The sequence below is a fragment of the Scyliorhinus canicula genome, chromosome 6 (assembly GCF_902713615.1).
Source record: "Scyliorhinus canicula chromosome 6, sScyCan1.1, whole genome shotgun sequence".
Taxonomy (NCBI): domain Eukaryota; kingdom Metazoa; phylum Chordata; class Chondrichthyes; order Carcharhiniformes; family Scyliorhinidae; genus Scyliorhinus; species Scyliorhinus canicula.
This window is the reverse complement of record NC_052151.1, coordinates 68,094,697-68,106,713: the sequence shown is the minus strand read 5'-3', so window position 1 is coordinate 68,106,713 and position 12,017 is coordinate 68,094,697. Positions and strand designations below refer to the sequence as shown.

The following is a 12,017-nucleotide window of genomic DNA, read 5'->3' as shown; positions in this document are numbered from 1 at the left end:
TGAAGGCAGGAGAGCTTGTAAAATCCCGCAGATGGGCTTCCTTCTGCCTGCCTGCCAACCCCGACCTGTCTGGAATTTTTGCAGAGATGGTGGGGCATTGGTGAACCTACCTGTTGCCTTTAACCCTCCCTCCCTTACATTAACATCCATACATAGAATTAGTTTGGGAGATGAGAAATAGCAAAGGAAAGAAGTCATTGGGTGAGAGTAGTTTATAGGCCCTTGAGAATTGCTGCACTGTAGGGCTGAGCAAAAAGAAATAAATAATGGGACTTGTAAGGAAAGAAGAATAGTGGGAGATTTTAATCTTCATTTAGATTGGATGAATCAAACTGGTAAAGGTAACCCTAAGAAGGAGTTCATAGGACACAGTCAGGACAGTATCTTAGAACAATACATTCTTGAATCAGCCATTGAACAGGCTGCTTTAGACATGGTAATGTATAATAAGACAGGATTAATTGGAGCATGAGAGAAAACTAGCAGACTAACAGACTGTAAAACTGACAAGTATATCAAAAGGAAAAGAGTAGCCAAAGTCAGTGTTGGTCCCTTAGAGGGTGAGATTGGGGACACTTTGAATAAGTGTTTTGTGTCAGTCTTCACAGTAGAAGTCACAAATAGTGCCCTAAGAATAGTTGAAAATCAAGAGGCAACAGTGGGGAGGAACTTAAAGCAACCAAAATCACTGGAGGAAAGGTATTGGAAAACTAATGTGTCTAAAGGCTAATGGGTTCCCTGCAGCTGATGGCATGCATCTTAAAGTATTAAAAGAAGTGGCTGCAGAGATAATAATAATCTTTATTTTCACGAGTCAGCTTACTTTAACTCTGCAATGAAGTTACTGTGAAAAGCCCCTAGTCGTCACATACCAGCGCCTGTTCGGGTACACAGAGGGAGAATTCAGAATGTCCAAATTACCTAACAGCACGTCTTTCAAGACTTGTGGGAGGAAACCGGAGCACCCGGAGGAAACCCACGCAGACACGGCGAGAACGTGCAGATTCCGCACAGACAGTGACCCAAGCCGGGAATCGAACCTAGGACCCTGGCGCGGTGAAGCAACAGTGCTAACCACTGTGCTACCGTGAATGCGTTGGTTATAATCTTCCAAAATTCCCTTCATTGTGAAAAGATCCCAGTAGATTGGAAAATCACAAATCTAGTACCTATATTTAAGAAAGAAGGGAATCAGAAAGCAGGAAACTTTTGGCCAATTTGCCTAATATCTGTCATTGGGAAAATGCTGGAATCCATTATTAAAATGGTAGTAGGAGACCAATGAGGAAATCACAATGCAATTAGGCTGAGTCAACATAGAAATCATAGAATCCCTAAAATGCAGAAGGAGGCAATTCAGCCTGTCAATTCTGCACCGACCCTCCCAAAGAGCGCCCGACCCAGGCCCACTCCTGCACCATATCCCCACAACCCCACCCAATCTTTGGACACTAAAGGGCAATTTGGCATGGCCAATCCACCTAACCTGCACATCTTTGGAATGTGGGAGGAAACGCACACAAACACAGAGAGAACATGCAGACTCCACAAATATAGTCCACCCAAGGTCAGAATCGAACCTGGGTCCCTGGCGCTGTGAGGCAGCAGTGCTAACTACTGTGCCACCCATGGTTCTGAGAAAGATGGTTTCGAGAAAGGGAAATCGTGTTTGATAAGTTCAGCAGAGTTCTTTAAGGACGTAAGTAGTGGGATGGTTAAGTGGATTTCACGTAGTCAGCTGTGAAATGAACTGCAATGTTTATAAACATCTAATTATGACAGCTCCTGGACCACATCAAAGACAGTTAAGTGCTTGATGTGACTGAAAGGCTTGCAAATCAATTGTAATTGGGAGGTTTCTGAAAGTGGTGGTGGTGGAGGTGTCTGGAGGGGGTGGAGTGGGCAGGATTTACATTGTGGGGGTAGGAAGTCCCTCCGATGGGTTTTGGGGGCAACTCCCTTAAAGAGTTACCTCTATGGCCCACTGCGTCAGCGCCACCCTTGTAAATACCTGCACCAATTCTCTTCCACGTGAATCCCAGCCCAGAGGACCAGCGATTGACATGGGCTTAGAAAATATATGCCCAACCTGTTGATAGACCCATTTGCATCCTTCCACTGGGTGCAAACCACAATGCACCAATCCCTGTTTTTGACCGACGCTGGATTCTTTGCCACATCGGGATCGCCGCTACCAGTGGTGACCAGTTGAGAATCCAGACCCTATTTTTGCTGTATTCGGGCCTTACACCACAATGTGGGAGTGATGAATTTTTAGAGTAGATCGAGGAGATGGGGGCGTGGTAGTGTAATGGCATTGTCACTGGACTAGTAATCCATAGACCGGGGTAATACTCTGGAGACATGGATTTAAATCCCCCCCCCCCTCTTCCCACAGCAGCTGGTGGAATTTAAATTCAATTATAAACTTGGAATTAAAAAGTTTCTTTCATAGCCATGAAAAATATTATTGTGCTGTAAAAATCCATTTGGATCACTAATGTCCTTTAGGAAATCTGTCCTTACCTGGTCTTTCCTACATATGACTCCAGACCCACAGCAATGTGGTTGACTCTCAAGTGCCCTCTAAAATATCCTCGCAGGCCGCTCAGTTTGTACTGGATGAACTACTCGGCATCAACGTAGGCACCGGAAATGAAAATGGCACCTTCACTGTCACTGGATCAAGATCGTGGAACTCCCTTCCTAATAGCACTATGGGTGTATCTACAGCACAGAGACTATAACGGTTCAAGAAGGCGGCTCACCACCACGTTCTCAAGGGCAATTAAGGATGGATAATCAATACTGCCTAGCCAGCAACACCCACATCCAGTAAATGAAGAAATAAAAAAAGTCAGAGCAGCCATCATCTTATTGAATGATAGTTGCCTTGAATGTATTACATCTCATAATTCTTGGGCAGGATTCTCCGACCCCCCGCCGAGCCGGAGAATCGCCAGGGGGCAGTGTGAATCCCGCCCCGCCGCCCTGACGCCGGCTGCCAAATTCTCCGGTGCCGGTTTTTTGGTGGGGGCGGGAATCGCATCGCGCCAGTCGGGGGCCACCGGCAGCTGCCCCCCGGCGATTCTCTGCTCCGCGATGGGCCGAGCGGCCACCCATTTTCTGCCAGTCCCGCCGGCGTAAATTACACAAGCTCTGACCCCAAGGGGGCCCCCCACGGTGGCCTGGCCCGCGATCGGGGCCCACCGATCTGCGGGCGGGCCTGTGCCATGAGGGCATTCATTCCCTCCGTGCCGGCCACTGTGAAGCTCCGCCATGGCCAGCGTGGAGAAGAAACCCCCTGCGCATGCGCCAGAACACACTGGCGATCCGGCACATGCGCCAACTCGCGCCGGCTGGCGGAGGCCCTTCGGTGCCAGTTGGCATGGCGCCAACCCTGCCTGCACCGGCCTAGCCCCCGAAGGTGCGGTGGATGCCGCACCTTCCGGGCGGCCCAACGCTGGAGTGGTTCACGCCACTCATCGGCCCGACCAGCCGGATACCGGAGAATCCCGACCCTGATGTTCTACTAACGGCTGGATTCTCTGTTCCTGAAATTAAGTGTTGACACCGGGGCAGGATTCGTGGACTTACATGACAGCAAAACTGGAGCCGCCCCTGGACTGATTCTGGTACTGTTAAGGGGCTAGCACCGGCGCCACAGGGAACACAATCGATTCCAATGAGAAACGGTGCCGGATTCGCAGGATTTGTGATTGACATTCAGGAGGCCGACAAGCTGCAGCCGCATATACACAATGCACTCCCCACACACACCATCCCAGCCAATAAGATGGCACTGTTTATGCTGGAGTACACCCATATAGCTGATGGGTTGACTGGGGTCAACTAGGGGGTGTGGCCTGGGGGGACACCCACGCGAGCTGTGGCCCTAAGTTCAGGCTGCGGCAATGGTATTCTGTGTCTGTCCACCCCGACATCACAGCCTACCTCGTGGTCACCACCTGCTACTCCCCCCAATCCTGGCAGAAGCCCCCCCAGCCAGTGGCACAACTGTGAGCAAACTATAGCGAGGTTGGACACGTTCTATACACCCTATCACTCCCTCAACAGCCATGCTGCCTGTTTCATGTTTGTAAAAGCACAAGTGAACCCTGCAGTCCTGAGTTAGGCCCATTGGAGGCGGAGAATTGCAGAGGCCCCGGAGAATACTGGGTTGGGCCCGTGAATAATATGCAAACGGTGTTTACTGTTCATGCATTCTGGAGCACATTGATGCCGCCGCCAAGGTGAGGGACAATTGTGATTTGGCGTGAAATTAGCACCCACCACGATATTGGCGTTGGAACCGATGCTCCACCCAATCGCGTTTCCCAATTCCGGCATCGGTCGACGGAGAATTCCGCTCATGATGCTTTGAATTGGGAATAATTGGATGATGTGGAAGTTTCAAATGCTCTGCGAGCAAACTAAGTGCAATAAATCTGTCAGTGGCTTTTTAACCCCACCTTTAAGTTGCCTCAAATACTCCCTGTTGTGCTGAGTTCCATATTCTTACCACTCTGCGTAAGTAAGTTTCTCCTATGTTCCCTGTGGGTTTTATGAGTGACTCTCTTAGATTTTTAACTTCTAGTTTTGGATCCTCATGAGATTCTGCAGTTGACAACACCTGAAAAGCAATATCTCAAGTGAAAAAAGAATGACAAAGAATATAAAGGTTGAGTTGCGATGAAGAATCAATTTTTGGTTTTAGTAAACCACAGGACTGGAGTTTTAGGCTGCACAGTATGGGCTGATGTTGAGATAACAGAGGGTACAGTGTAGAGGAAATGCAAATACAAAGAATGACTTGGAAAAAGAGGCTATTGTCATTAGAACAGAGGAAATTACAGGGTGAGACAGTAGAGGTGTTTACAACAGTGACAGGAAGAGGGAGGGTGGATTGAATCAAATGGTGCTCAGTGTTGAGCACCCCAGTACAGAATAAAATTAAATATTGTAAATTTAGAATGAAAACAGGGGAAACCTTTTTACATAGGAGGGTCGTGAGGCCCCAGAATGCACAACTCGAGTTGATTAAAGTTGGGACAACATCAACATTTAAGAATAAATGAGGTAGAAGGTTGAAGGAAAGGGGAATAAAGGAATAAGGGAACAAGACAGACATATGGCATTCAGACTTCTGCCTACGAGGAGGGCAAACATCAACGTGGACTGGTTGCTTCTATGTTGATAATTCTTCAGTGATTATATCTGACACCATTTAATTTGCTAACCTGTCGCCTATATTCTTACAGTGCTGCTTTTCGTTTCTTTTTTTCAGGAATTCCTTGCAGAAATGCATTGTCTACCCCGAGCAATGTGCATTTTTGGTCAATCGATCTACAGAACATTGTGCACTGGGAACTGGCCAGAGAGGACGAATGCAGGATATTGTCTGCTGTGCAGTATAAAGTGTAATTGCTCCTCTTATTCTCTCATGTTATGTTACTGCCTAGATTTTGATCACATTCTGTTGCTGCCAAATGAAAACAAGCAGAGCTCCAAGAGAATGTTTAATAACGCACAACTTCTCTGCTTTGAACCATTCTTAATATCTCTTCCCAGCACAATTGTGAGATGAGTTCATGCCCCTGTTCCCCACTCCTCCCCTGATAGGCATTATATATATATATATATATTTATATGAACAGCATTATTCAATACCAAATACAAAAATAATAAATCCAGTGGGGAATTCAGGAGAAACTTCTTTGACCAGGCAGTGGTTAGAATGTGGAACCCGCTGCCACAAGGAGTAGTTGAGGTGAAAAGCATAGGTGCATTTAAGGGGAAGCTAGTTTTCACATGAGAGAGAAAGAGATAGAAGGCTTTGCAGATGGGGTTAATTGGAGAGGGATGGAAGTATGATCATGTGAAGCATAAACAGTGGCATGGAGCAATTGGGACCAACGGGTTGTTTCCGTACTGAATATTCCATGTAAGTTGGGGACTGTTCCTGCACAGGTATTCAAAAATCCTCCTGTTTTCAATATAACCTGATTTCAAAAAAGTTCCAGCAATTCATAAGAATTACAATATATTAGGTAGTAGTACTTTAAATCATTTAAAATAAAACAAATTTGCTGTTTTGGCATCAAGATATAGAAAATACTTTGCAAAGTAAGCTTCCTCGGTTGTGTGCCAACAATATGCTTTGATTCAGCCCTTAAACAAGCTTGCCTTCATTATCACGATACCAGAATGACATTTCCATCTTCCATATTAAATATCAGCCCAGATCATCCATTCCCCAGTTGGTTGTAATCTGGAGGTACCCTGAATGATAAACCCTTAGGAAGGCCTCCCCCACACTACATAGAAATTGCCTGGATAAATTAATCTTCTTTTGGGTAATTACTCTGCATCCGGAATCCTGAGGACCATTTAAAGTTGAGGACTTCAGATGGTTCTGACTTATATGAATATTTACCCAGGAAAAACTAGAAGGATTAAAATAGGTCACTATACAACATACAACCCCCCCCCCCCCCCCCCCCCCCCCCCCCCCCCCGATCCTCTCACTACTCTCCCGACTCCCTGACAACCACCACACCCCAAACCTCCTGACCCCCAATCCCCTGACCACCCAAACCACAAACCCCCAAACCCATCTTGCCTCCTCACCTATTTATCTCCTGTCCCTAGCTTGTCAAAGTGGATGAGACATTTGAACTTACCAGTAAACAGAAGCTAGTACTTGGCATGGTGTATCCCAACACCCCTGCACTACGAGGATGGGTTTCCAAGAGCTGTGCACCACATCTCTCAGCAGCACCAGGTTGGAAACCCGGACGAGAAATGTACAGCTCCAATTTAAAGTAAGGAAATAGGAGCGGAATGGCGATCCAACAGCGATTGCCACCCCACGGACGATTTGGCCCATCCTTGTAGTTTTGAAATCTGTCTTTTCAAGTTATCTATCAAATTGTGAGTTGTTTAACCAACTTTGTGTCCCGTGGGTGAGTGACTGAGATATTGACATCGAACAAAGAGAGGAGACGGTCATAACTTTGTTCTACAATCACGGACAACTTTTCCACATTGTGCAGGGATTCAAAAAGGTCTTGAGAATGACTGAAAAAGTAAGCGCTATTTCAACCCAACTACCCATGAGATTGAATTCAGTAAGAAGTCTCGCAACACCTGGTTAAAGTCCATAAGGTTTGTTTGGAATCTAACTTTCGGAGCGCAGCTCCTTCATCCGGTGAGTGGATGAAGGAGCTACGCTCCGAAAGCTAGTGATTCCAAATAAACCTGTTGGACTTTACCTGGTGTTGTGAGACTTCTTAATGAATTATATAGTTGGAGAGTCGGGGGACTGGGACGAGGATAGAAGGATAGAGATAGATCAGAACAAAAGTGAGATTGACAAATGTGTCATGGACATAAGGCAAAAGGGAGTGTTAATGCTGCGATTAAGGACTGAAGAGTGCTAGTCATGGCAAAGGTAGGATGGAGAATGAGTTAATAGGAGATCAAAGATCAGTGTTCAGTGGGAGTAAAACTGAACAACAAGGTAACCATTTGAGGGTGTCGTGTTATTGACCCTGGGGTAACACGGACTGCAACTGGATGCAGTTATACTGGAAAGTACTCCAAACTTAGACATTGGTTCAATACGATTTATTGAACTTCTGTAACAAGGCACATAGCTTGCTGTGGGTTGACACTCTACTACTCTAAGTATGCTAACTCAAACTAACTAGACCAGACTAGCCCTGAGCCATGTGTAGAAGGTGCTAACTAATATATACACCCTAACTGTCACTACAGTTGTCACCAGTGGAAAGAGGCAGAGTGCTGATGCCTCGTGTGTTTCATAGTGGGAAACCCTCTTCTAGTGTTCTGCTTGGTGATTGGTTGTGTTCTGTCCTGTGTGTTGATTGGCTGTACTGAGTGTCTGTCACTGCCTGTCTGTATCTCAGTGCATATTATGACAGAGGGTTGGGGTAAGGTTGCATTGGGGCAAGCCAGGGAAACCTCAACATAATAAATGTGGGGGGGGGGAGACGGTGGAGGGGGCTGACATTTTGGAGTCTAAAATGGTAGAATGTGGACAGCCAACCAGGAGTGCATTGGAACAATCAACAGATGCTACCGTAAGTAATCCATTAAATATATTACAGTACTAGAATTATGAATGTCACATAAATGAAAGTGTATTACAGATTTAAGTCCAATGCCAAAGAAAATAATTCTAGACTTAATATTCCATGCACTCCTGGCTGGCCATCCACCTTCTACTATTTTGAAGCTTACATCATCTCAAATTCAACGACCCGGATCTGTATATCAAGTCTAGTTTACCTCGCAACCCTGTGCTCAGTGACCTGCATTGTCACCCTGATTAAAAATGTCCCTGATTCTATAACTTCAAATCCCTCCATGGCCGTGCCCCTGTAATCTCCTTCAGTCCCACAACCCCTGAAACATCTGCCTTTGTGTAATTCTTGCCTGTTAAGCATTCTTGATTTTACTTGCTGTACGATTGGTGGCAATGCCTTCAGCAGCCAGGCTGTAACTGCTGGACTTCCCTCCCTAAACTGCCTCTCTACTTAATTGCTCCCATTACAGTAAAGGCTCCACGTAAATGCAAGTTATTGTTGTTTTCAATAGGATTGGAGGGTATGTATGTGAGAAAATATCAAACCACATGAGATGACATAACTTCATAAAAATATTTTTGAATTCATGGACATAGCGAAGGCAGCTTCAGTGAGAGATAATAGTTTTATAGTGACAACACGGACTTCAAATTAATATAGATTTGTCTATTGAGATGCCTTGTCAGGGGCCTTCGTCCATGGTGAAGGATATAATAAAGCATAGCGTGAATAAAGATGCAGTGATTCGGGAATGCCAACCTGGGACTTTAAAACACAGTAGAGAACAAGAATTGAAGGGATGAGAAGGTCCATGTCCAGGGAAAGAATGAGTTAAAAGTAGAAGCCAGTGCAATAAATCTCCATAGGTTAATTTAGTTAAGATACATTTGTGCTGTAAATTCAATGGTTGGAATTCTCCCAAAAGATGACAAGGGCCGGAATTTTCCGAATGATCTTCACAAGGTCCCTCATGGTAGACTGGTACAAATGGTGAAGTCACACGGGATCAGGGGTGAGTTGGCAAGGGGGATGCAGAACTGGCTAGGTCATAGAAGGCAGAGAGTAGCAATGGAAGGGTGCTTTTCTGATTGGAGGGCTGTGACTAGTGGTGTTCCACAGGGATCAGTGTTGGAATCTTTGCTGTTCAGAGTATATATAAATGATTTGGAGAAAAATGTAACTGGTCTGATTAGTAAGTTGCACATGACACAAAGATTGGTGGAATTGCGGATAGTGATGAGGACTGTCAGAGGATACAGCAGGATTTAGATTGTTTGGAGACTTGGGCGGAGAGATGGCAGATGGAGTTTAATCCGGACAAATGTGAGATAATGCATTTTGGAAGGTCTAATGCAGGTAGGGAATATACAGTGAATGGCAGAACCCTAAAGAGTATTGAAAGTCAGAGAGATCTAGGTGTGCAGGTCCACAGGTCACTGAAAGGGGCAACACAGGTGGAGAAGGTAGTCAAGAAGGCATACGGCATGCTGGCCTTCATTGGCCGGGGCACTGAGTATAAGAATTGGCAAGTCATGTTGCAGCTGTACAGAACCTTAGTTAGGCCACACTTGGAATATAGTGTTCAATTCTGGTCGCCACACTACCAGAAGGATGTGGAGGCTTTAGAGAGGGTGCAGAAGAGATTTACTAGGATGTTGCCTGGTATGGAGGGCATTAGCTATGAGGAGCAGTGGAATAAACTCGGTTTGTTCTCACTGGAACGATGGAGGTTGAGGGGCGACCTGATAGAGGTCTACAAAATTATGAGGGGCATAGACAGAGTGGATCGTCAGAGGCTTTGGGGGCATAGGTTTAAGGTGCGAGGGGCAAGGTTTGTAGGAGATGTACGAAGCATGTTTTTTACACAGAGGGAAGTGGGTGCCTGGAACTCGCTGCCGGAGGAGGTGGTAGAAGCAGGGACGATAGTGATGTTTAAGGGGCATTTTGACAAATACATGAATAGGATGGGAATAGAGGGATACGGACCTAGGAAGTGTAGAAGATTGTAGTTTAATTGGGCAGCATGGACGGCACGGGCTTGGAGGGCCGAAGGGCCTGTTCCTGTGCTGTACTTTTCTTTGTTGTACTCTGCCATCACTGCCACCGAGGACGGAGATTGTGGTGCTCAGCCTAAACTCCATTCACTGTAGCAGGACTTGAGAATCCCAGCCGTGATCAAGGTGGGAGAAATCCGGCCAAACTGTCATTTAGGGTGGGAAAACCGATACAATCGCGCCACCTGTTCCTGCATGATTCCCATCGCAACCCTCCCAAATTTTGTAATTCTTTTGGAGTCGGAGCGAAACACGCCGGAAAAGAGATCGGTGGTGCCCAAAGACGCTGGCAAGCCTGGCATTGGGGCGCCTTGATCTGAAAATGAGTGCGCAGGCCTCCCTACCCGCCTGCAAGGATTTTAGCCAAAGGGGCCCTCCCAAAGGGAGGCCCTTCAGGCCTTGCCCCCTTATATCTGGCATCAGCCGCCCAACCCACCCCACAATCTTCAGCACCAGTGCCCTCCCCTACATGGGCAACACCCCGCGATGGGGTTGCCCCCCTCCCCTCTTGGGGTCATGCTGCCTTCAGGCCCCGCCCCTGGCAGTATTGTCCTGGGTGCCAGGGGACAGTACCAGAGCACTGCCCATGTCACTAGCCACCCAGGGGCTCCAGTGGCCTCTGAGCCCCCTGGTGTGGCCATTGCGTCTGGTCTCCGGTGAAGGAGACCAGTAGCGATTCCTGCCGGTCTCAGCTGCGTGGGCAGGTGGGGAGAATCCAGGGAGCTGGGAGACCTCGATTCAAACATTTAAATATGCTCGTCTGGTTCATGGCCAGCGAGGACGCACATCCCATTTAAGGGCTCTCCTGCTTTTCTCCCGAAATAGTGGGATGTGCTTTGAGCACAACGTGAGTGGAGAATTGTCCCTGTAATCTACAATTCACTTGTGGCATTGACTGACCCATTCATAGCCTCATTGCTCACAAACGCTACTCATTGGAATTCTCCTGGACAGTCTGGACATGTGTACTTGAGATCACAAGTGGGTTTTGCATGGAGAATTAATTAAATTTTGTCTTATATAATACTAAATCGTCCAGCAGAACAAGGCCAGCAGCACAGGTTTAATTCCCGTACCAGCCTCCCCGAACAGGTGCCGGAATGTGGCGACTAGGGGCTTTTCACATTAACTTCATTGAAGCCTACTTATGACAATAAGCAATTATTATTATTATTATTATTATCTTGGGACCACACAGCCTTGTCATCTATTATTCAGACCCTTCCCTCCAATCATATTTTGAAAATGTGATCAGAACATTTTGAACAAATTGTGAGGAACTGTTCTGATATGTCCTAAATGTGCTTTTCACAACCATAGCATTTTCTCATGCTGCCCTCAAGTCTCTCTGATAGACTGTTTCTAGTTTTTGCTCTTTCATCTTTTAAGCAATCTATATAGCTCTATAAAATTCTCTCAGAGATTTGTCCCTTTTCAATAGTGGGGAACCGCAGTATGTGAAGTTGTTCTTCGTTCTGCACTCTGACAGTGAGTATGAAGTTAATTATCCACCTCTGATTTCCTTTCAAGCATGGATGGCTCCCATATAACTCAGATCAATTGATCTCCAGGTACAGCCTGAGCAGGGCAGCACTGTACAACCCCCACATGCTGTCTGGAAATTTGTATTGAACTGAATTTTCCTTTAATCCAGCATGCCATTTGTATTGATTATTACTACTCACACTAGATTGGGCTGATGAGTGGTAAGTAACGTTCATATCAGGCAAGTGCTCGGCAATGACTATGTGCAATAAGACAGAATCTAACCACTTCCCTGTGTCATTCTATGGTTTTGCCATCACTGAATGTCCCACAACCAAAATCCTGGGGGTTGTCATTGACCAGAATC

General features: G+C 46.3%; 1 protein-coding gene across 1 annotated transcript in view; it reads left to right on the top strand.

Moving 5' to 3' along the window:
• Positions 1 to 12,017, top strand: part of LOC119967218 (interleukin-20 receptor subunit alpha-like) — a 56,055-nt gene that overhangs the window by 21,832 nt on the left and 22,206 nt on the right. Inside the window, exon 2 of the mRNA XM_038799446.1 lies at positions 5,288 to 5,420. Within this exon, the coding sequence (XP_038655374.1) occupies positions 5,288 to 5,420 (133 nt within the window). The remainder of the gene's footprint in view (positions 1 to 5,287; positions 5,421 to 12,017) is intronic.